Source organism: Echinops telfairi, unplaced genomic scaffold (assembly GCF_000313985.2).
Source record: "Echinops telfairi isolate 266 unplaced genomic scaffold, ASM31398v2 ScPeMD7_7420;HRSCAF=8458, whole genome shotgun sequence".
Classification (NCBI taxonomy): domain Eukaryota; kingdom Metazoa; phylum Chordata; class Mammalia; order Afrosoricida; family Tenrecidae; genus Echinops; species Echinops telfairi.
In genome coordinates, this window is record NW_022111320.1 from 14,390,695 (window position 1) to 14,416,342 (window position 25,648).

At 43.8% G+C, this 25,648-nt stretch overlaps 1 protein-coding gene across 2 annotated transcripts in view; it reads right to left on the minus strand.

Moving 5' to 3' along the window:
• The window catches only part of GOLIM4 (golgi integral membrane protein 4), a 97,304-nt gene that overhangs the window by 12,426 nt on the left and 59,230 nt on the right, over nt 1-25,648 (minus strand). Inside the window, exons 2-12 of one of the 2 annotated variants that reach the window (XM_045297602.1) lie at nt 22,140-22,214; nt 20,681-20,730; nt 18,753-18,806; nt 17,306-17,456; nt 12,335-12,417; nt 11,759-11,842; nt 9,267-9,422; nt 6,298-6,627; nt 4,382-4,665; nt 3,983-4,065; nt 2,351-2,460 (exon numbers count right to left, since the gene is read on the minus strand). In XM_045297602.1, the coding sequence (XP_045153537.1) occupies nt 2,351-2,460; nt 3,983-4,065; nt 4,382-4,665; nt 6,298-6,627; nt 9,267-9,422; nt 11,759-11,842; nt 12,335-12,417; nt 17,306-17,456; nt 18,753-18,806; nt 20,681-20,730; nt 22,140-22,214 (1,460 nt within the window). The remainder of the gene's footprint in view (nt 1-2,350; nt 2,461-3,982; nt 4,066-4,381; nt 4,666-6,297; nt 6,628-9,266; nt 9,423-11,758; nt 11,843-12,334; nt 12,418-17,305; nt 17,457-18,752; nt 18,807-20,680; nt 20,731-22,139; nt 22,215-25,648) is intronic. The other variant, XM_045297603.1, reaches the window with a different exon arrangement.

Genomic DNA, 25,648 nt, shown 5'->3' on the forward strand with positions numbered 1-25,648 from the left:
CCAAGCACTGAATGCTTCCAGGAGACAGAGAAGCCACAGAGTAAACTTTACTCTCTATGGGGCGTCTCTGGACAAGGAGATTCTTCCATTCCCTTAAGAGCCTAAACATGCTCAACAGCCCACTGTCAGCTCAGCTGAGCCATTATCACTAAACCCCTGGCCTGTAGACACCATTCAAGTGCAAACGGAACACTGGAATATGCAGTGATTAAAAAACCCCAAAAAACCAGCTTCACCTGTAGCTCTAATTACTCCACCATTTCTTGTCATGAGGACTGATGTTTTCTACTTTTACCAATAATTTGTACAGAATTGTAAGAAAAAGGAACACATTCGCTTCAGAGGATGAAGAAAAGTATTAAGTAGCTGTTGCAAAAGGTTGATGGGACTAACACTTCCCAATGAAAAGAAGGCATCGTAGAAATAGGCTAATGTTTCCCAGTGTGTTCTCCCCAGTACCAGCAAGATGCTGGCAGGAGTAAAGGATTCTGCAGGCCAGCTAAGACCCAGCTAGGCAGTTGTTTCACACAGCACTTCCCACCCTTCAGCACCTGAAGGGCTCACCTACCTCGCTCCCTTCACACCTTCTCATGCACACTGGCAGGCTTTTTGCACACTCTCCATTTCTTGTTCTCTCTCCTGCACTCTTACTCTCTCACTATTGTTCTTTCTTGAGGATCTCCCAGGGCTAGCACCCCTCAAAGCAGGCATGCCATGTTACAGCTCAGGAGAGGTTATGTGGTGCAGCCATTTACCTCAAGACGGGGTAAGCAGCAGTCAGGACGATTTTCTTGTTACTAAAAGGTCAGTGGTCTGCGCCTCACCTTCCTATTGGTGACTCTGGCGGAAAGACCTGGCGGCCTGCTCCTGTAGAGATTACAATCTAGAACACCCTATGGGGCAGGTCCACTCTGTTCACATGGGGTCAGTGTGAGTCGGAATCAACTCCAGAGCAGCAACAGCAACAACAACAACAACAACAACAACAACAACGTAGGTCCACTGAATCCATCTGAGCCAGGCATAGGCAAACAGACTGAATATTATGAACATTGTTATGGTTGTTACATAATCTGTTGCCAACTTGAGACCATTAAGAATGAAGGGGTGGAGTTTACCCTGTCCATGAGGTCACAGCTTGATAAACTCATTTGGAGGCACTACACAGATAAATAGCTCACTGGGGGCAGGACACACGGATTCTCTCTGCTTGACAGTCCTGTTGACAAGCCACATGGAGCTATGCTGATGCAGCCAGAGCTGGGTGAGCTGCATAAAGAGCCATGCCAGCACTTAGATGCTTCCACCACCACTGGCCTGTAATCGTCCTGCATTTGACATCATTCTATATGCTGTATGAGTCTGTAGAAGAATTTATGGACTAGTATCGGACATATGGGGTAATATCAGACTTTATGGACTTGATCTGGACTGGGACGGGATGTTTTCTTAATATACAATTACTCTTTATATAAAGCTCTTTCCTATACACATATGAACATCTATGAATTTGTTTCTCTAGTCTATCCAGACTAACACAATGGTGGTTGATTTATAAGCAAATGATGGCAAGAGGGAAACAGTGAGTTGTCCAAACCATCGACAGATACACTCGGAACTCATTCTCTCTTACTGTGTACTTGCTTTACTTAAGACAGGGCCACAGCCTTGGACTGCCCAGATGAATTGATCTTCCTTGATAAACCCCTAATAGGATATGCCTGCATTTAACTTCTCTACCTATTTGCCTGGGAATTTTTCCATAGCATGATGGTATCTGAGCAACTCTTTTCATTTCCCAAACCATACTTCCTTATTCAGTGTGTTCTCCAGTACCAGCAAGACGCTGGCAGGAGTAAAGTATTCTGCAGGCCAGCTAAGACCCAGCTAGGCAGTTGTTGCACATAGCACTTCCCACCCTTCAGCACCCTTCAGACCATTATGAAAATGGTCGCTGAAACGCTAATTACAAAAGTCACATAGATGTCCTCTCTCTGATCCCTCTCAAATCTCACACAGGCATTTTCTCCGTCATTTAACATTATTATACATCTCAATGCATAACAATTTTGCAATTCTTGGTTAGAATTTTATCAATCTGGAAGTCCTCAGAGGGACAACCTGTTGATATGTCCCCAGATTATCCATTTACCCATGACTATGATATATTTCCAATGGTTTATCGTCAACAACATGATGCATACTGTATGCTTATGCAAGCCACCTTCATTCTCCATCAGCAAAAGCACACATACATCTAGACGCAGAGGCCTGTCACAGGGCAACTGTGCATATCTCCTTTCTGCCTAGTGAGTTTCCAAGTGTGATGGCCAGAAGAGGGGACACTTACATCTGCCTCAGCATTTGGATTGGCTTCTCGGGGCCTCTGTGCCTGGGGTTCATGTCCATTGTCTGCATCGTCTTCTGCTTCATCTTGATGCTGGTTGTCTCTCTCATAGGCTGGCAAAACAAAGAAACTGAAATCAGCCGCGAATGAGTTGAGCAGGAATCTCCCTTCCAGTTCAAAACACCCCATCAGTGCTCAGGCCTGCTGAGTAAACTTCTGTCCTTCTTCCAGACTTGGCGTTGAAAGAGGGGAGTATGGGCAAGTGACACCATTCCAGCCCCCTGAAGTAAAAAATGGAGGTGGCATTTCTTTCTGTTCTTCTCTCTATTGTGTTAAAAGCAGGAACACTAAGAGCAATCCTTGACAAACCCCAGCTAGTTTGGGCCACTGCTAAAATTTACCTACTAATTTTTGGTAGTATTGGAGGAAATATCAAAAGAAATTGATCATGGCTCAGGAAATATGAGGGACAATAACTCCATCTGCAGAGCTCAAAATTGAATATGGCCCATCCTATTCTCTCTGATGTGGCGATGGGGACGCCACGTACAGAGACACGCCATGCTTTTATGCACACACACTGACTTGCATCGTGTGTGTGTGTGTGTGTGTGTGTGTGTGTGTGTGTGTGTGTGAGAGAGAGAGAGAGAGAGAGATGCTTAAAGGGAATTTTAAGAGCCTACAAAGAGAAGAAAAATAAATTTTAAGACAGGTGAGATACAAGAGGAAGCATTACATATGTGTAGAAAGTACTTAACCTACATTACCTTAAGCTATAAAACATGCAGGGTAAAACTTGCCATTAGGTTTTGGATACACAGAACTATTGATCAGATAGGAAAGCGAACAAACCATTCTTTAGCTTTACTGATAATGGAACAAAAGAGCTTGAAGGTCCACATGAAGGACAAAAGGAAAACAACGTCTTAACTATAAACAAGCAAATAAAAAGTCAAAGGCACTGCCAGTGAGCTGATTCTAGCTGGCCCACGTGGCTGCCCAGTTTTATATGGATGCAGACGACCACAGCTTTCTCCCAGGGATCAGCTAGGTTAGGCGAGCACTCAACCACTGTATTGTTTCTTGATTTGTTTTTGTTTTTTTAACTCTAAGGGCTATTTTATAATAGCAGAATAAACTATGGAGCGACTTTGTGTCATCACCCTTCTCTAGATTTAAGGAAAGAATGCTTACCCCTGTAGGAGTGTTCTGCCAGAGATGAACGCTTTCTGGTTTGAAGACAGCAGTAAGGCAACAGCAGATCAATGCGTAGTAGATGTGCACCATAAACGAAAAGTACTACCAACTGAAGCTGAAACATTCTGAGACAATGATCTCAAGACGTCCAAGGGCCAAAGAGAACGTAGACGTTTGCTACATCATAAAAGTTCTAAGATAATTTGTCAGAAAGAACTATGTAGCATGCCAAAGGAAGATGGGGAACATGTTTGGAAACAGATTATCTTAAGTGATCCTGTCTTGGATGAGGGCTACGTGGTAAACTGAGAAATATCTATAAGAGCAACAAGAGACATGTAATTCACAAATCTGCCTTTAGTCAGGCAAGTAGATCGTGTGATGTTAGTACGATTGCCACATCAATTTCTCAAACACTCATCATTTAAGACATCTCACCACCGCCTTCTTCTTCTTGGATACCCTGGTCCTCTGCTCCCTGAACAATATCCTTGTCCATAGCATCATAGCGAGCTTGTTGCCTACAGGGACACAGACATCAGAGATTCAGTGACACAAACTAAGTGGCACAGTTCTACAAAGGGAATTTATTTTTAAAGTAGAAATAAATGAGATTAAAAATAACTTTTTAAAGCCATACTTTTAAATACAAAGTACATATTTGGGTATAACAAAGATTCTATACACACTTTCACAAGATTCCTGGGAAGTACGATCTCTCCTACATGGGCAATACGAGCCTTTCGAGTTCATGGGAGACACATGCACAAAACTGTTTTGAATCTACTTAAGAAAACCAGATGGAGGCTGTCTCGGCCCATCACCAGGGGAGGTTACCGTAGCTGTTCCTGGCGCTGCTGCTGAACCTCCTCGTGCTGGACCTGTCTCTGCCGGGCCAGCTCTCTCTCCCGGGCCAGCTCTCTCTCCCGAAGCTGCTGCTGCTGCTCCTGCTGCTGCCGCTGCCAAAGCAGGTGTCCCTGGAGCCTCTGTTGATGTAAAGCTTCCTGGCGTTCTCTCAGCTGCTGAGCCTCCTCCGTCTGCCTCGCTGCTAGTCTCTGCTGTTCTAACTGCTCCTCAAATGGTGATCGGAATTTGCCAACTGGCTTGGCAGAAGGATATACCTAGGGAAAAGGCAAGTTGGCAGGGAACAAGCAGTCACCCTCTCTGGATCGCCCAACACTTCATTTGCTTCTCATGCAAAACCCAGGAGCCCTAATACCCAAGGTCTCCCAGCACCAGTACTCCCATTTCCCAACTTTCTCCCAATTGCCCTGGTTTGGTTTAGCAGGCCAGGGTGCCGATCTGCTGGCGCACAGCAGATTTTCAATGTGCCGCTTCTCAAATGGAGCAGAGAGTACACCAGAAGAAATACGTTTCAAACTTTATTTACACTTATGCTAAAAAGGCTCAGATATAAATGGGTACCGACTAACCTCTCATTCATTGGAGTAATTTGTGAACTGAAATGCTAAAACTTTCTGTAGCACGTTGAAAGCTTAAGGATGCTAATTAGTGATACAGATACCAATGTCAGGCTAAATACAACTAAAAGTAAAAAAAAAAGAGCGTCAAATTGCAGATTACGATGGGAAAGCAGGCAATCTACCCTGAAGGAAGGAGGAAGAGTAAGAAGACAGAAAATAACTTCTTATTAGAGGATAACCTGGTGCAGGACTTTTAAATTTTGCTTCCTAGTTGGGTTGCCCATCTGTCCCCACTGCCCCAACATAGCACACTCGATCGCCATCAAGGAAAAAAGAGTGTAGTTGAGGGCAACTGAACCTCCTGGGGGACTACATTTGAAGATGTTTACGAAGGACCCAGATTGGGGAAGGCTTTTCTACACTAAGTTTGAAACTGCACGAAAGAACTACCTAGGCCTTCAGACCCACTCAACCTAAACCCCAGGCAGATTTATGTCCTGGCAAATTTGAGACCAGACAGAGCTTCAGAGTTTTATATAAGAGGCGATGAGCATCTTTGTATAGATGAGGTAACCTATTGTTGGGGACCAGTTTAGAGACAGTAGGGAAAAGGCACCTAAGTGCCTGAGGTATCAGTTAATAATTTCAAGTCTTTTTTAAAATATCATTTATTTTAATAGTGGCTGTGTTTGTAAGAAACGGTGAACAGGACTGCTATGAAAGGGGACTTTTCAATGAGGGAAGGGTGTGTGACCAGACTGGTGAAGCACGCTCATGCAGGGGAGGATCACTGTTTAACTATCCTCACTTTGTGGAGTATCCCTAGGGATGAGACCGATTTTCAGATGACCGCTTAACGCTCTGATGGTGAGAGTGGCAAAAGCCAACATTAATTTGACAGTAAATGGATCAGGAAGAAGTCGACTTTGGCTCACACAGAAATGCTGCTTTCTCAGCTTTGAGATGCTTGTGGGGTTTGAAGGTAGGTGTCTAACCAGGTGCACTCTACCCAGTGGAGGGGTATTAGCAGCAATCTCCCTGAGCGAGATTGCTGCTAATACCAAGAGAAGACTATTCTATCCACCAACAGCGCTTTTCCTTTCTCATTCTAAGCATATAAATAATTTCTTCCATAGCTGTATTATTAACATTACAAGAGAAAATTTAATTATGTATGCTGGATATTTAAATAAGTCCCTCAAATTTTCATTTTAGAGATTATCATAGATGTGGTTTTTTTTCCCCTTTAATATTAAAAAATAAAGCCACACCCACTACCCTAAAGAACAAAGCACAAGTCTAGTCGCTTTGAGGTGGATGAGCTGGTACCTCCGCAGGAGGGTGCCCTTCCAGAAGGTTGGCTTCTTGTTGGTCATGCTGTTCCTTCCAGTCCCGATCCTGCTCCTCTGGCGATGGGTCGTGCTCTTCTTCCAGATGTTCCGCTTGTCCGACCTGCTCCATTTCCTCCTCTTCAAGGGCCTTCCTGTGCTCTTCCTCCACCTGGCGCCCCTCAGGCTCTCTGGCTTCTGCATCCTGCTGGTTCAGCTCTGCGAGAGCTTGAAATTCAGCCCCGTTCTGAGCGGGAGGGGAAGGCTTGGTTTCTTCTGTTCTTCCAGGAACTGCTTCCACATTCTGCCTCACATCACTATTCGGAGACACCTAGGCCAAGCACATCATGGGGAAGGACATTCTTCTGATTCAAAAGTAGTGACAGACCTTCTTTAGCATAGTAGCTATCCATCTATAAGATCAGCAAACTTAAGAAGTCTATACATAGATAGTACTGACTTAAAATACAGCTGCAATGGAGCTACTTAACGCTTCTTGTATAGGTGAGGTGTGTAACTCACCTATAAAACAAAGATAACGTAAGCACAAGTGCCCCTCAGACAACACGCAGCATCAAGAGTAAGAGCTGTAGGGCTCATGTGTCAGAAACAGACCGTGCGCTCAAAAGCGATCATTTGTCCTTAGATCAAAAAGAGGGAAAACTCTCAGGCTATGAGAGATTCAATAACTAAGTAACTCCCTTAACTGTCAGTTTTGGTTTTTCACTAGGACAAAGACTAAATGAACACATTGGGTTTATTTCTATCAGTTTGGCTGAATTAAAAATAATATCATACTAACAGGGACATCTATATTAGTCAAAAACAATGTGCACGATTCCAGAAACAATGAAACACTTCTTCATAAATCAGCGAGGGTTTTGAGATGACTTAGTATTAGAACAGAAAACTTTGAACAGAAAAAAAGGGTAGATTTTAGGGTACTCTTTCTATAATTTTTTAACTGAAGTCAGTTTTCCCTATAAATTTCAAAGACCTTCATGTACTCTTCATCAGTTAGGGGGAAAAACAATAGTTGCTATACTACCAACAGGAAAATATATCTCATCTTTCCTTTTTGGCTATATATAATTTCTTCCATTGGCTTGCTCTCCCATAATTGAAATAAATGTGAAGTTTCTAGTAGTAAATTAGGAGAAATACAGCTAATCTGATTTGAGGAGCTGGGTGGTCTAAATCATAAACGAGAGGGGGGGAAATCCTTTCTGAGATACCTGAGGATAACTGGCAACAGTCTTGCCATATGTGGCAAAGATGACATAGCACCGGCCTGACTTCAGATGAGATCTCCTTTCTCTTGAAGACTCTAAATGCTGTCACTCACCTGCCATGTGTCTTTACAACACACCTGTGAGGAAGGCTAGATAACAACTCTCTCTCCTCACAGATGGAAAAACTGAAGCTCGGAGCCGTTAAAAGGTGGATCAAGTATAAACAAAAAATCCACTGCCACCCAGTCCCTTCTGCCTCACACCACACCTTTAGGCCAGAGGAGACGCGCTCCACCGTATTTGTGGAAGCACACTGCCTCACCTTTCTCCTGCCGAGAGGCTGGCTGGCAGGTTCTAACTACCCACTTCATGGTTGACAGCTAAGTGCTTAGACCATCCAGTCATCAGAGGATACTGACTGTCCATGGCGGCAGGCTCTGACTGACTGAGGACAATTGTATACGACGGAGTGCCCGAAACATAAACTTAATTATGTCCCCAAGATGCAACTCTAAGAGTTGGACATCTCAATTGGGTCTTGTTAAAAACAATTGTGTCAGGGGGTCAGGCAGTCAGACTCCGCCCTTTTGTTACACAGGTGATTTTGCAAAAACAATCTTGAAAGAATTTAAAAGGGTGACACTAGGTCTAATGTCCAACTCATGAGCTATATTAAAGCAAGGCTTAATTTACACGAAAAACAAGGAAGAATAAAGTGAATGATGAGACTAGTACTCACACCGGTGGTGGTTTTATAAATGTCTTTTATGCAAATGTGGCCATGTTTACATGGACTTACCACTGTACCCAGTTGAAATATTATCTATTTTAAACCTTGAGTGGGTTTACTGTCACATAATGTCCTGCAATCGTTGAATCTTCTCACTGTACTGAAACTAAAAAGACAGAAAACTCAAAACAAAACGAAATTCTTTAAAATCTAGGCACGCTAAGTCTCTTAAGACAAATACATCAAACCAATAAAGACAAAACCAGTGTCAAAGTCTATCTCAAAAACACTGTAATTAGTGGTTCTCAAAGTGGGCTCCCTGACCAGCGGAGCCACTGAGAGATGCCAATTCACAGGTCTCTCACTGTCCAGCAAGGGTATCAGAAACTGTTGGGCTGGGCCCAGTGATCTGTGTTACATACAACAAGCCCTAGACTCTAGACAGGGAGCACCCTGATGGTGCAGTGGTTACAAGCTGGGCTGCTAACCATGAAGTTAGCAGTTCAAAACCTGCAGATGCTCCTCAGAGGAAAGATGAAGCTTTCTTCTCCTGTAAGGAGCTGTAGTCTCGGAAACCCAAAGGGCAGTTGGACCTTGTCCAATAGGGCTGCCATGAGTCAGAATTGACTCGATGGCAGTGAGTTTGAGGTTTTGAGATTGTGGACAGACATTAAAATTTGAGGACCCCTATTGTGCGGGAGAGGAGCCCTGGCGGTGTAGCAGTGATGCACTGGGCTGCGATCCAGTAAGGTCAGCAATTGGAAAGCATCAGCTCCTCCCTGGGTGAAAGGTGGAGCTTTGCGTTCTTAGTCTCAGAAACTCAGAAGGGCAGTGCAGTGCAACCCGTCCTAAAGGGCTGCAACGAGTTGGCATCGACTCGCTGGCAGGGAGTATTGTTTGGGTTTCAATTTGCAGGGAGGATAGGCAATCCTGAGAACAGCTCACCTGGTGACAGCCTGCTGAGAAAGTGACCTCCCCACCAGCCAACCCTCAGTTCACACTCCTTACCTCCCGGGACCCTCCAGTTAGCTTCTCTTTGGTGCCATCACCATGCGGAGAATGGGCCACCAGGGTCATATTCTGCTCGTTGGTTACATCGGCTTTTCTAAAGCTTGGGATCCGATTCAGAGTATCTTTCAGTTGTTTATATTCTGCAACTTGAGTCTGCATATCAATTGCACAATGGGGCGTAAATTGCACAATTTGAGGAGGAAAAAGAGCATTCATAAGTGAGTATTTGGGTTTATTGGAAAACTAGACCAAAATATTATACCTAAATACCAGTTGAGAGAAACAGGCAGAGCGTCCCCATGCACTGATTAGCTCTTCTTACTGTGACATGCGTCACCATTTTTGAACACATGCAAATGGGGATTAGAGATAAACGAAACAAGGAAATATCTGATAGATGTTAGTTTTCCAGGTTGCACTAAAGAGCTAGAGTTTTATAAACCTTCTTCTAATATGCACATATCTATATACTATCTCATTATTAAAGGCAAGACAACTACGGAACCAGTCTTACAGAATTTAAAACACATGATACAAACACATGTGTATATATCTTTTACCCATCTGCGTGAGTATGCAGAGGAAAAGATTCGTAGTTTAAAATCGAGTGTGTGGATGTATACAACCACTCAGACCACCCCTTTCTCCAATTTAGGCTCAAATATCAGGGAATCCTAGTGGCACACTGGATTAGTCAGTGGGCTGCTAACAAGATCAGTGGTTCAAACCCAGCAGCTGCTCTGGGAAACCTTATACAGGATGGCCATGAGCCAGAATTGACTTGATGGCAGTGGGTTGGTTCACTGACAATTTTTTGTTTTTATTTGTTTATTTCCTGGAACATTCCTTGTCCTGAGCTTTGCAATGTTGGAAAGCTTGAAACGAGGCTGGATTTTTATTCCTCTCTTCCAAACTGACATTAACTTAGAACTAAGGTCTGAAATCAGGTCATTCAATGTATGTGTAGGGATCCCCGGTGCAGTAGTTGGTTACATCTTGGGCTGCTAACTACAACATCAGCAGTTCAAATCCACCATCTACCCCCTGGGAGAAAGATGAGGCTGTCTGCTCCTATAAAGAGTCACAGTCTCAGACACCCTGGGGAGTGGTTCTATTTGCCCTATAAATCAGAATTGATGTCTGTATGTATGCAGATTATGTGTAACAGTCTTAATAAAAGGAACTAAAAAGGCAGGGGGAAAATAATACTGAAGAGTTTAAGGAGCCCTGATGGCACAGTGATTAAAGAAATATAAAACTATATATATTTACAAAAATATATCCTAATATAAAATCCTGCCAATAATTCTCCAAGTGTACGTGGTTTAGTCTTCCAATGAATTATTTTATTTACATTTCTCTGGTTTTCAAATTGCTGCTTAGTCTAATATTTGTGGCTATTACAGTACACATGGAGCTGTGCTGTTTGTTTTGCTAACACACTTTGCCACATTTTTCAGAATGAGTAATACTCTCATATCAAATAAATCCTTTTATAAAGAAGGATTTGAATAAAATATACTCTTTCAAACATCAGTTTAATGAATGCAGGTGAAAAGCATTTGCGCAGATTTACAGCTTAGTAGGGAAGCCCTGAATCAGTGGTAACTTTGGACGAGGCCCCAGACACCGATGCTACAGAGCCTCTGAGATGACCAGGGCCCTGCACCTTATGCTTTCTCAGAGTGCGCTCTCTCTAATCTCCTGATAAGCACAGTTGGTTAGTTTCCTTTGGCCCTTTCCTCTTAATTTCTCGACCAAAGAGAAAAGTTCTGATCTAGTTTAATACAGTGACTAGGCTAGCCATCCCTGTTTCTTTGTTCTATTAGAAAGCTGTAAAACACCCCAGTTTGGTCTTACTTTCCTAGGCTCTCCAAAGCTTGAATTCATTATTTGCTTATTCAATAAATATCTGTCGAGGGCTTAGCTTGTGCCTACGGCTGTTCTAGACTTTGTTCTTGCTTTTCCTTCTCCAGCAACACGAGTCTCCTTACGCTCTATAGTTTTCCCCATGGTGCATAAGCTTAGTCTTAAAAACAGTGGACTACATTGGAATACTGAAAACGCAGGAGTAGGGATGAAAGAAAGTCTGACAATAATAAATTTAGGGACTCAACACCATAAAAATCATATAGATCTTATTGTTTCACTGAGAGCTAACCCAGATCAGAGAGTTGAAAAAGATCATGCATATAGAATGATTTCTGAGATTTAAACAGATATTAGACTACTGTGTGCATAGGCCGGTAGATAGGAAAAAAGAATAGGGTAGGAATAGTGATATATATTATCCAACAGTGTAAAAATTAGTCAAAAATGTATTAAATTTTCTCTTGATTGTGTTTGGAGAGCATGCATGTGCCTTGGAATAAGATAGCTTTGTCCTAAGGAACTTATGGAAGATTGACTTTGAAGACGCTACATGCATAAAGGAATTCAGAAAGGTTAAGCCGACTGAAAGGAATCAGAGAGGCTGCTACCCTGCTAACCTGTGCAGCAGCTAGTGCCCTCTTGTGGTCTTCCAAAGTCACTACAAGTTGTTCATGCTCGGAGAGTAAATTCTTATGCTGTTGCTACATAAAAAAGAATTGTACACGTTGAGCTTTTAGCATCTGAAGGCAAATTCTCTTTGGCTGACAATGGTAGGACCACTCAAATGTTCCATGCCTTTTATTTATTTTTGTTTCTTATGTGCTGTCACTGTTTGTTGTTCAAAAACAATCGTTGTAACAAGATTACAGTTTACGTAGTACTCCAAACTTTCAAATAGGATACCAAAACACTGCAACCACAAGACAGTGAAAACAAAGGACCAAACAGTCCACTGTTAACAAACCAAGGCGTATTAAAAAGCAACCACCTCTCGCAAAGGATCAGTTTGGTATTAGGGAAAACATTTTGATCTTGAGACAGTCTTTCAGCTTCAGGTGCAGAGGCGGCGTGCTTTGACTGATGCAACGCCCACACCGACAGCCTGGCTGTGTCGAGCGAGCGGGTCGACGTGAGGACCGAGCGAGAAGCACCGCAGACAAGCACTGCCCAGGGCGGCCTTTGCTGGGGTTTACCTTCACGTCCTGGAGCTGCGTGTGCATGTCTTGGTGTGCCTTCCTCAGTTGTCTGTTCTCTTCTCTCAAATTATACACAGTTTCTATTTTAGAAAGAGAAGAAACATGCATAAAGCCTTAAGATTTCCAGGCTGATGATTTTACTACCTTCACGTATAAAGCCTCATCCTACTTGACGTTGAGTTTGTTTTGAGTACAATACTCCCGTTCAGCAAAACCCCACTGGGATGTGGCATGGATTCAGGTGGACATCCAGGTGCAACCTGTGAGTACAATACTCCCGTTCAGCAAAACCCCACTGGGATGTGGCATGGATTCAGGTGGACATCCAGGTGCAACCTGATTCAGCACTTGAAGTACTTTTAAACAAGCTCCACATCAAGTAAGAAGTTAAGGATTTTTCATTACTCAGGAGTTCGATATTTCTGCCAATAAACAATCCCTCGGGAATAAAGTGAAACAGGGCAGAGGTGGCCTAACATCTGAGTTCCCTTAACTTAGAAACAGAGTCAGCCAAAAGCACTGAGCACATTTCTCATAGCGTGGATAATCCCCACAGGCCTGGAGAGGTGATGGAGATAGAGATAGTGAGACAGAGGGATAAAGATGGGAGGGTGGATGGATGGCTGGATACAGGCACTGAGAAAGACAGAGAGCTCCATTTACCTGTCATGGATTAAACTGTGTTTCCCCCAAAGCACTCATGTGAATGCTAACCCCCATCTGTGAACGGGATTCCAGTTGCAAACAGGGTTTTCTTTGTTACATTAGTGAGGCCATAACCGTGTAAAGACATAAAAGTGGGTGACTGAACACAGAGATGTAAGGACCAAGGGAGAAAGAAAGATGGCATGTGGAGTTCTTCAAGACATCTCTAGAGAAACTGAGGCAATGATTTCCGCCTAGAGCAGACCCAGAGCCTTCCCCTAGGACCAGAGCTCTGAATTTGCACCTCTAGTCTCCTAAACTTGTGAAACAACAAATTTCTGTTCACTGACGACACTCACTTGTTACAGGAGCACTAAGAAATCTGTTTCAAACATTCTAATTATATGTTTTTCCTTCTCCCACTATTAAGTTCTTGACCATGCAAAGTCTACCTCCAATGCTATAGGAAAGGTATTGCTAGAGCAACTAGAGCAGTCCGAGCACACTCAGACATCTCCCGAGACCCAAACCCAAACGTTAGGGCGCAGACACTCCTAGGGAATTGCTCACATCCTGAATCTGGACATCAGAGGCAATGAACTGGTAGACCTTGTGCCAAATCCAACCCACCAACATATTTTCATTCTTAGCCCCTCACTGTGGCGTCCTGTACAGGGTCCTCCACATTTGAATAACTATCACTGTTTAGAAATCAAGAATCTGAGTTTAACAAGGTCTGGCAACGTGAGGCCAATTCTGATGTGACACCACCCTGCGGGTGTGGGCAGGAAGCGGGCTGACTGGGGCATTCATTCTCCAATGAGAGATACACTGGAGAGCGAAGGTCTGTGCTGTTAGCAATTATGCTGGGACTGTCCTACGCAAAGGATCTGGTTGCACAAAATGCTTGCAATCAACTAGTAACGAGAAAGTGGGCAGTTTGAAGCCACTTCACAACGCTGTAGAGGAGAGGCCTCTTGATCTGTTTTGGTGAAAATTGCAACCAAAAGCAGCCCAGCGGAGCTCAGTTTTACTACGTCACACCACGGTGGCCATGAACCGGAGCACACTCAACAGCAGATTGTGCTTCTCTGTTCCTAAGGACGCCACGCCTAAGTGGCAGCCACATCCGGTAGACAGGGTCCTAACTCTCCAGGGTGTCGTTCAGCCCTGAATCAGTGTCAGTCACCAGGTCTCATGGCATTTCCAGCCACCTTGACTTCTTCAGGTCCTAGCCCGAGCCCTGGGTATTAAATTCACAATTGAGTTTGGGGGAGAAATCAAGACTAGAGATGGGAAATGTGGCCAATGTTTGGGATGCCAAACTTGGTAATAACAGATTTTTCAAAGGAAACAAAAAAAAACCCCAGGAAGTCATTCAAAAGGAACACACCCTGGAAACACACACACACCCTACACTGCACCACACCATACCACACCACATACACATACACACACACACACACACACACACACACACACACCCTACACCACACCATACCACACTTATACACATTTCTAAGCAAACAAGTTTGAAATTGTTTAAAGAGATTCCAGGTCATGAAGGTAGTGACCGTGGAACGCTCCTGGACCACGTTTGAAGCTTGGCTCCCAGCCTTTGCAGTATCACCTTGGGCAAGTTATTTAACTTTGGTCCACCTCAACGTCATCTGTTAACGAGGTGAAACACAATGACTATCTTACAGTTGTTATCATAATCAAATAATATCATCCGTATGAAGAGTTTCATAGGGTTGTCAGCAAATGGTAAACATTCGTTAGGTGCCAGCCATTATAACGATAACGAAAAGAATAATTATCCACGTTTACATGTAATCAGCTCAACCTCCCCAAGAATTCGCAGTCTCTCTTTGGATCACATCAAACTACCAAAGACAACATGGATTAGGTGCCGAACAGATCAAACATGCGTGCTGCTGCAGTTAGTTGTCGTGACCTGGTTCCGACTCACAGCACAGCCACCCTGTACACTGGCCAGCAGACAGTATGCTTCAAAGGACTGTTCTGAATTTTTACAAGGGATCATAAAAAAAATGCTCAGGTGAAGGCTGTTTATGAAAGTTTCATCAAAGTCACTGCCCACTATTTTATTTAAGGTCTCCAAGGAATTTCTACTTGAAACTGGTACCAGAAACACTATGCTCTCTTTCCTAAGACACCAGTATACTCTCTTTTCCTAATAAACCCACTCTCTGACTCTGATTAACCTTACAGGGCAGAGTTTCTGAGACCGTTCATCTTTAAAAGAGCAGATGATCACATCTGTCTTCAGTGGTGTGGTGGGTGGGTTTGAACTATTGAACTTGTGGTTTGTAGCCCAGTGCTTAACTTCCTGTACCTTCAAGGCTCTTTTCTGATCGCAAGAGTCCCACAGTGCACTGTATTTCCTTTTGTCCTGAGTGCTAGGAAGTGCAGGCTAGCTTACGGGCCTTACATCATTTAGTATTCAAGTTACTGGTGTCCTCCTCACCCCTGTGACGCTACTTTCTGACTTCTGTCCATAATTGGTTAATATTTTACTCCACGTGGGCTTTGTTTCAAACACAGGACTACACCTAAGAGTGAACATCAAAAATTGCCTTTCAGGGCTATTACTACAGTCATACCAATTTATGTAAATCTCTTAAAGCACACCACGTACAAAACACCATGTCCCTAACATATTTTATGTGCTATTTTTATTTCTCCTTCCTTAATGAATAACAGATCAGTATAACACACTAGCTTAGCTTAGCTTTTCAAATGCTAAATAGTGCACCATGCCACTATTAACAAAGATGGCAGAGGACCGGACAGCATTTCTCTCTGTTATACATAAAGGTGGCCGTGTGTGGGGGCTGAATCAGTGACAGTTATAGCCAGAACATCAGCAACAACAAACCGTGGATCCAATGAAGCATCTTCTCTCCGGACAAGGTGTAGCTGCCATCTGACACTGCAGCTCCCTTCTTTGAGTCACCTCAGTGAGCAATTTCCGCAGTCAGCCTTTCTTCCCTTAGGGTCTCCAACACCCCTCCTCACCTGCCACTTCGCTAACAAGTATCTACATCTCTTGGGGAATTCTATGCATAACTGACCTGAGTCTATCTGTACTACTGCCAGGAGACTACTACCTCCTTCAGCTTTAAATTTAGAAAATATTATGGACAAAAAGTTACAAAAATAGTACAGCACAGTCCCAACTACCTATCACTCAGCTTCCCTTGTGGGTGACATCAGATGTAAATGAAGTACCCTATCAAAACCAGGGAATTGCTTCCCACGATGCTACCAGGATTCCTTTTTTTTTTTTTACATGTTCCTGCTGCCTTTTTGAAGTATTCCTATATCTTAACGTTATTTACCACTTGAATATTTTATTGTAAAATGTGTTGATGGCTTTTTCTCACACACCCAGAGAAGCAAAAAATGTTGTTCCATTTTTCTCTGAAAATATCGAAGGATGATTGTCACAAGGCTGAAGACAGCTAACACATACTGACTATTTCCCATAGGGTAGCAACAATTCTAGGCGTTTTACAAAAAGGACTTAATTCTCAACATCAGCCCAATGAGGCTGATACTTGTTATGATTATCCCAACCCTACAGACGAGGACAAAGACAACCTCAATGATTATACAACAAGCCCGTGGTCATATAATGAGTAGTGATGGACAAGCCATTACAATGCACCCAGGCCTTCTGGCTCTAGAGCAGTGGTTCTCAACCTTCCTCATGTCGCGACTCATTAGTACAGGTCCTCAGGTTGTGATGATCCCCCAACCATAAAAGTATTTTCATTGCTACTTCATCACTGTCGTTTTGCTACAGTTATGAATTGGGCGACCCCTGTGAAAGGGTTGTTCGACCCCCAAAGGGCTTGCGACCCACAGGTTGAGAACCGCTGCTCTAGAACCTCAGCTTTTGGCAGCTTCGTTTAGTGCTCAGCACCTCAAGAGGAAGATTATTGGCCCTTTGGAGAGTTTCAGAAATAGAAGGAGCAATTTTCCCTGGTCACAACTGGGGAGCACTGATGAGGTGCAATGGGCTGGGGTCAGAGATGCCAAATGTCTTGTCACGTGCACACAGGAGCCGGCTTGCCCCCATGTGCCCACCGAGAAACATGAAGTAACCTAGGATGCTTCCCTAAACAAACCCACAAGAAAAGGACAAATACGACATAACAGCAAGTGGCTGTTAACGAGTCACCGGATCAATCCCTCACGATGTAGAAGCCGATAAAATAAAAGTCTGTCATGCTAACGCAACATTCACAGAAACACTTATTTTCATAGCAACGGGCTCGTTATATTCCCAGACACCTTTTAGCTTAGACAGTTCTTGTTCTTTCTCCTGCTGCAGCTGCAAATACTTCTGCTTGTGGTCGTTCAGGGTGCGACTGAAGTCCTCCCCTTGTTTGCGATGTTCCTCTTCCAAGCTGCCGTGCTGCTTCCTCAGCTCCTCGTGTTGACTCTGCAAAGACGAGAACTTGGGCAGCGTCTGCACACGCTCCGTCCAGAAAGGATCTCCCGAGAGCGTAACTTGGGCAACAGAGAACAAGTGGAAACCGACCTCGTCGCCCCGAGCTTGCACTGCATGCCTGCAGCTCCCCTCTGTCTCCCCAACATTTCCTAGGAATACTTAGGGATTATGGCCAAAAATAACCTCCATCTTAATTGTCAACATTAAGGGGAAACAAAACGTTAGCATGAGAGACGTGGAAAGAGGATGATTTGGGGAAATTTTCAGGGACTCAAATGACCATGGGAACAAGGAAAGCTAATGGCAAGACTATCCCTTCCACCTGATGTTGCTCCAGTAACCTAACTGATTTCTCTTCTGTCTTCCAGCGTTCTCTGGTGGCCCCGCTTTTTGGTTTTGCTTTGTTTTAGAAGGACATTTACCCTTCGAGGCAGTGATAAATCGATTGTTTATACAATTATTCTTATTTTCCTTACTCTAGATTATATGACTACCCTGTACTCTCAATCTAGATAAAGTCTACAATCGCCAAATGCTTAATGGGAAAAGAATGCCTGCTTTCTTCTTCACCCGGCATTCCTGATGATAGGAAAAGTCCTGGTTCATTCAACAGCCGGGCCCTACCTGTCCTGGGACACAAGACATTACTCAACACAAAATGAAGGGGCAGGGGCTGCAGCAGGGCCTACATGCTGTGCAGATGGCAGAATGGCATGCCAACATTACTCATCTCTTCTAGCTTGACACACACAATGAATCTCTGTCTCTCTCTCTCTCTCTCTCTCTCTCTTTTCTTTTGGTCTTCCTGAAACCCAGTAATGAGTTTTATCCAAGGACCAAGCAAGGAGACCCGTTAGATATAAATTGTGCTGCTGGGGTAGGTATGAGAATACTTATTAAATGTAGCAACACGAGGGAAGCATTTTAATAGGTATTGACTCCACTCTAAGACAGAAGCCAATGTCTAAGAGAGGTTATTGAGAGAAATGAAGACAAACAAATCTAAAAGGATAAATAGAGAGGGGCAAAATAAAAATTTAGGTGACCAGAGTACTAGATTTAAAAGACAATGAATCATAAGTTAAATATATTCTTTGTAATCAGGTGACAAATACGATGGTACACTATACTTACGCATCGTCTAAACCAAATGCGACATGACAAACTATATTGTGACACAAATCGACTCTCTGAAAACTTTCTGTAATTGCTTTACATCCCACCGCACCACTCGGTTCAAATCCCAGTGAGTCCCTTCTTTCATCAACAACGAAAAGCTTCACTCACTTTCAGCATCTGATGCTGGACATTCAGGGCACCGTATCTGCTATTGGAATCTTGCTGTCAAGGGGGAAAAAAAAGTGGTCAACACAGAGTTAACAAAACTAGCTCTCCTGCTAGATCCAAATCAAACTCTGAAGAGAACATGTCAGTTATGTCACTCTCGCGTGAGCTGAAATGGGTGAACCAGGACTCTAGGGGGCCACTGATTTGATTTTATAGCAGAAGTGAGGTTTTAGGACGACCATACCCTAGCTAGATTTGAGTCATGAATAACCAATGTAACCAAACCATAGAGTGGGGGCTTCATTAAACAGGCCCTGAAGACGATTTTGTCTCGCCTTTCATGTTCCGCAGAAGGGAAGCTAGACGCACACAGGAACTTATCCTGAGATGCCGTCCCCACACGTGGCTAACATGTGGAGATGGGCACAGAAGACAGAAGAGGAGAGAAACCAAGCAGGACCACTTTGCATAGTGCCTACCCACATAGCCCCACCCCACGCCGGGACAGTGCACTGTGGACAGTGAGAAACCAGCTCTGGGAGGTGAGGGAGACAGACACCTGGCTTACGTAGTGGAGCCGGGCACACGGTGCCGGGCAAGCTCTGTGTTCGGCAGCATCTATTTACGCCCCTGTGGAGCATCGTTGCACATGAGCCTAGCACATTTCCACTGCCCTGAGCAGCCATAGAACCCTACCACCTTCTGGTTGTCAGTCAGTGAACGAGGGGCTCCTGCACAGTTTCCTCTCCGGATCTGGGCTTTCTGTCTCTTCTCGCCCCCTGCAGTTACCCCAGAGCCAGCACTGGCCCACCCTCCAATACTGTCTCCCATAATTTTTGAAACGTCTAACGTGGACTGCTCCTTTTTGCTTTATTGCTTCGGTGCCACTAATAAGGCAGGCATATTGTAATGTGTTCAACAGAGAGCCACAGTGCTGGCCAGGCTTTTATAAGCAAGTCACACGTGGTCCAGGAAATCTAAGGAGCTGACCCTTTTCAGTTTGCATACCCTCAGACACCCATATTTACTCACTTTTCCCCCCTTAGAGTAACAGGAAGACTCTTTTTTGTACGGCTGGTTTAGGTTTTTAGTATTCATTCATTTAAATGTTTCTGAATGCCAGATCTGGGCCAGCTATTATATAAGACGCTATGCATACAGAGGAAAGCCAATGAAAATATCACATTCCATGGAAAAGTGGGGCTAGGAATGAATGACTGAAAATAACCTTCCACCTGGTAAAGATGAAAGCTCTTCCCAACTTACTACTTTTATGGATTGAGTGTGACCGCTCAAAAAAGTTATATCAAAATCTTAGCCCCCTATAACCTGTGGCTGCGACCCTGTTTGAGGAAACAGACTGTTCTTGTGCTACGCTAAGGAAGTCACGCTGGATCCCAAACCCAATCTCTCCTGAGTGGTGTCTTGAAAGATGTGTGCAGACACAGAGGGACAGACTCATCCAGGACAGGACAAACAACATGTAAAGAGATGTCTACAAGCAGCCAAAGATCCGCAAGAAATTTTAGGAGCAGAAACGCCCAGAACTACAGGAGCAGAAAGAAGAGGAGGATCCTCCCTCCCCCGGAGGGTCCAGATGTGTGTGTGCCAGCCTAGCCCTTCAAACGCCCTGGACTCAGAGCTCTGACACTGTGGAAACCATAAAGTCCCATGCAGCAAAGTTGTGGTATCTTGTTGTGGCATTCCTAGGACACGAAGGCCATCACCACCATCTGCACTGCAATCAGCAGAGGTGAGTTTTAAAAGAACGCATTTCAAAGCTTTCCTTTTGGGAAGTAAAAAAAGAAAGAAAGAAAAGAGTACGCTACCCAACAAGTCCTGTGATCAACAGAGTGACGGACACATTTTGTGACTCTATTTCCCTCTGATGCAAGTTTCATAGGAAAAATAGGATACAACAAACTTACTCGGCCTTTATTTAGTGTTTCTTGTGCTTCTAACTTATACACCAGGAAATCTGAGAAATAAAAGATGGATAAAATAGAGTGTTAGTTAATTCACTGTGGAATTTTAAGACATCATAAACATTAAAGGCAATCTCTACTCAATTGTGGGGGGAAAAAAGTTCTTTTAAAAGAATCAACTTAGGGATTTACGTTCCTTTTTCAATCAATACAATAAAAAATATTAAAGGGAACTGAAGTTCCATCTTGCTCCTTACCTTAGAGCAGCGGTTCTCCACCTTCCTAATGCCGCGACCCTTTCATACAGCTCCTCACGTGGTGGTGACCCCCCCAACCAGAAAGTTATTTTTGTTGCTACTTCATAACTGTAATTTTGCTACTGTGATGAATTGGGCGACCCCTGTGAAAGGGTCCTTTGACCCCCAAAGGGTTTGCAACCCCCATGTTGCGAAACACTGTCTCAGAGCTATGAATGTCTCCTGAACAAAGCCCACTGTATAGACAAATGTTAGAAACGCAGTTAGTGTATTTGTGATGCACTCTCCTTGAAAGTGGGAGGGGAAGCACACCTGATGACAAGAGGGACTAATCGCCGTCCACTAGATGGCAGTCTCTAATCACGCAAGATTGAGAAGGAAAACTAATGCTCTTATGGCTTTGTTATCCACTAGATGGCTCTATGAAATCACTGCATTTGAAGCAAGGAAAACTCAAATCCTAGGCAGGGATTTTAATTAAGTTAAACTTCTAGAGTTGGCACAGGATCAACAGAGGGATCAGAGAAACACACTAAGCCACCCAATCTTCCTCCACTTCCCCTCCTCTTCTCTCACACCAAGGTGAGCAGACTGAACACCTCTAACTTACATTTCAAGATTGGCTATTGAACACACATAAATAAATACAAAAAACAAGGAATATAGAAAAGTGCAAATCTAAGCTATTTTAAGACCTGTGTTTGATTTAACAAAATTAAAACGTCTGAAAAAGGTCAATAGTTTTGCTAACACCTGTGCTCTGTGCTAATTTTTAAAGGTAAGTCAATTAACTGTGCCAATAAACGTCTCCAAAAGATAAAAACAAGTTCATAAATGAAATATACAAAACTATGTCATCAATTATATGTAGGTCTGTGTGTATCAAACTATCGACTTATCCTATATACCTGGATGTTGTATGCTGTTATTCTTTCGTATTTTTCCCCCGTGGAGTTCTGACAGAATATGCAGGTATTACCAGTACATGAACTGCTTCAAGGCAACATGAACTGAATGAAGAATTCGAGATCCAATCTTGAGCAAGAATCATTGTACAAGACAGAACACATTGTTTGACGTCTCTTTTTCTCTGGCCTCCTGTACACTGACTTAGGTTGCTTTGAGAAGTGTCTTACCCCCAAAACAGTAAAGCAAGTATATATTGTTTCAAAGATAAAAACATGGACCAAAAATTATGTAGTTACCTTCTTTTGCTTTCTTATGTTCAAGTCTTTCCTTCTGCAGGGATTTCTCCAATCTTGATCTGTGTTCATATACAACTAAAAAGAGAAAGAAGAAAAAAAAAAAAGAGTTAAATTTTGTCCTGAAAGAATGATCATGTTTAAAATTAATATAATTTTTGAACACAGGGCTAAGCTAGAAGGCAAAAGATAAGAGTCCGATTGTAGGTTGATTTGTGTGTCCCTTGAAAAGATACATTCGTGTCCTAACTCCTGGCACACCTGTGAATGTGAACTCATTTGTAAACAAATCTTTGCAGAGAAAATCAAGTGATGATGAAATTATACTAGAATCTGGGTGGCAGGCCCTAGTCCAGCGACTGGTATCTTGACTTGAGTCAATGCTGACTCATCGTGACCCCCTGTGGCTTAAAAGCCAGGCTTTCCCAGAGGAGCTATTGGTGGTTTTGAACTGGCAACCATGAGGATCACAGCCCAGCACATAACCACTACATCACCAGGGCTCCTAGCTTTAAAAGAAGAGGGAAATTGGGACACAGGGAGACAGAGGGAACACACGGGGAGAAGGTCATGTGACGACAGAGCCAGAGACCGGAGTGACACATCTGCCAACCAATGGACACCCCAACTCTGGACAACCCGAAGCTGGAGAGAGGGAGGATCCACCGATACCCTGACTTCAGACGCCTGTGGGAGAACACATCTCTGTTGTTTTAAGCCACCTCACTTGTGATGACTTGTTAGGCGGCCCTAGGCAACGAATACAAGCCCTCACCCAATTAAAATGGATGCGTATGTACTTTAAATTGCCCGCTCTGGGTAAAGCACAGACAGCTTATTGTTTCGTCTGTCCTTTATAGAACCAATACTCTGAAAGTAGCTTCCTTCTTGGACAGCGGCTTTCCTGTCTCCTGCCACTTACATGTGAGTCTCTCTGTGACATGGCTTTTCCTAGCCAATCACAGCCATTATCGCAGCAGCAATCAGCACCTGCGCAGCACTTACCCCAGGTCTGTATTTCTATCTTCCGCCCCTCTCCTGAGAAACGAGAGGAGCGTTTCTCAAGTGGAAATAATGTTTCCCCTACCTATCCCACCAACACTGCAAAGCTGGTGATGATGGAATCTGACATTTAGGCAGTATGGTCAGGGAAAAAAGTCGCATCCGTCCTCCCCAGATGCCTAAGGGATAGAGGAGAAAGAGGCCCTGTCATACGTAAAACATAGGGGAGAGATCCACAGAAATGAGGGAGGCAGGGATGCCCCAAAGGGCCCATAAAAGTGCCCACAAAGGACAAGTCAAGTGTAACATCGACCAAGGTCCGAAGACACCAATGGTAAACAGATGTCAGTCTCTACGCTCTTCCTGGCCTGAAGGAAGGGAACACGATGTGTGTGAGGGAGAAAAAGATGAAGAAGTTGATCCTGCTCCTCTTCTCTCCATTACACATGTCACAACTACCACAAACTGGAACTAGACAGAGGGACAAGCTTTACTTTGAATAAATAAAATCTGTACTATTACACTGGACTCGTGGGATATATGAATTATTCAATCGAGAATGTGGTTAAAAGTTATTGAAAGATGTTTTGTTTTTTTTAAGTACCAAATCTGCCCTAGATGTGGTCGGGGCACAGAAAACACTGCCCCACGTGGTGCTTTAAGCAGGAAATGAGCTTTGTCAAAAAGAGAGGAGAAAATAAAGTCAATTTCTGATCGGCCTTTCAAATCCTGTTTGCTCAACATTCAGGACACATGATCTCATTCCGTGGCAACTAGGCCAAACCTGTAACTTGGTTCTTTCACCAGTTTTGCAAGCTCTGTGACTGCTCAAGATAGAACTGCAACGTCAATCATCAGATTGACCTTGCAGAATACACAGAATTGCCTCAACCCTCTGGATGCCTCCAAAGTTGTCATCCTCTCAGCAATCCTCCCTCCCGCCCCTCCTCCATTCCCCACCAGGCAGGCTCCTACACTTTCTCCACTGCCACAGCTGCCAGGTACCAGCTACTGCTACCCCCTTCCAACGTAGCCATCGCCTTCTAAAGTCTCCACGATGGCTCTCCAAGTGTCTTCTCACATAAAATGTATGTGCCCAGCGCTCACTCCACTACTTCAGCAAGTATGATCTCAGCTCACCGCCCTGCTAACATCCTGTCTACAGAGAGGGGCGGGGCTTGCCGAGCCATTTATCTCTTTGCCCTCCAATCGAATTGTGACCTAATTAATCCCACCTGTTCCTATTGGCCACGTTGGCACAATAAACCTACCTATCACAGTATTTTTTGTGTATAAAAAAGAGCTTCATATATAAGAGCAATTGAATATTGAGAAAACATCTCAGCCCAGTCCAGATCAAGTCCATAAGTCCGATGTTAGCCCATATGTCTGATACCAAGCTATAAAGTCCTCTTTAGACTCCCAAAACATAGGGTGGGCCCTTCTTCCAAAAGAAGTAATGAGAACTTTTCTCTCATTACTCCTTCACCTTCCTTCTCGCTGGCACATTGTATCCTCCTCCAGCGGCATCCCCACGTGGGTCAGTGTCATGGAATGTTGTCAGGAGTCTGCCAGGTTCCCACCGACCGACCCTCCTGCGATGTTCCCTGCTGCCTGCTTTTGCTTCTTCAGGCTGCAGCTACCTGGGTCTGAAGAGGACTCTGGCTAGCCGCTGAGCCACAGACTTGACTTGGACTTGGCTGGGATCCTGTCTTGATACAAAGTTCACTCTTACCTACATAGAAGTATCACTGGTTTTGTTTTTCTGGACAATGCAGCCTAACACACCCATGACTCAATTAAGATGGAATCCTTGACAACTGGACTCTCTTCTCTGCTGACCGCAGTGCTGCCTATTGGTCCAGTTATGAGAAGTTCTGTTTTCTCTACAGCAATCCACATTGACTGCTACAACCGTTTACCTGCATGAGCAAGTGGCTCACTTTCAGGAAGCAAGGCTGTGTCATCTGTATATCACAATTTAATAACCCTTCCTCTAATTCTGATACTAAATTCTTCTTCATAAACTCTTTTTTAAATCATTTTATTGGGGGGCTCTTACAAATCTTGTGACAATCCATCATTCAATTGTACTAAGCACACTTGTACATATGTTGCCATCAACATTTCTGAAACATCTTTTTTCTGCTTGAGCCCTTGGTATCAGCTCCTCTTTTCCCCCTCCTCCCCCCACCTTCCCATCCCAGAGAATCCATGATAAATTATAAATTATTGTTGTTATTTCTTGTCTTTCACTGTCCACTGTCTCCCTTCACCCACATTTCTGTTCTTCTGCAGTTTATTCTGTTATTCTGGAGGTGGGCTATATATCCACCCTTGTGATGGGTTCCCTTCTCCCCCCCACCCCCCCTCCCCCCATAATATCACTACACACACTACTGTTCTTGATGGTTTTCTCTGTCCTGAATTCCTTATGTCAAGAGCTCTCATCTGTACCAATGTGTATACTCCAGTCTAGCTGGATTTGTAAGGTAGAACTGGGTCAGGGT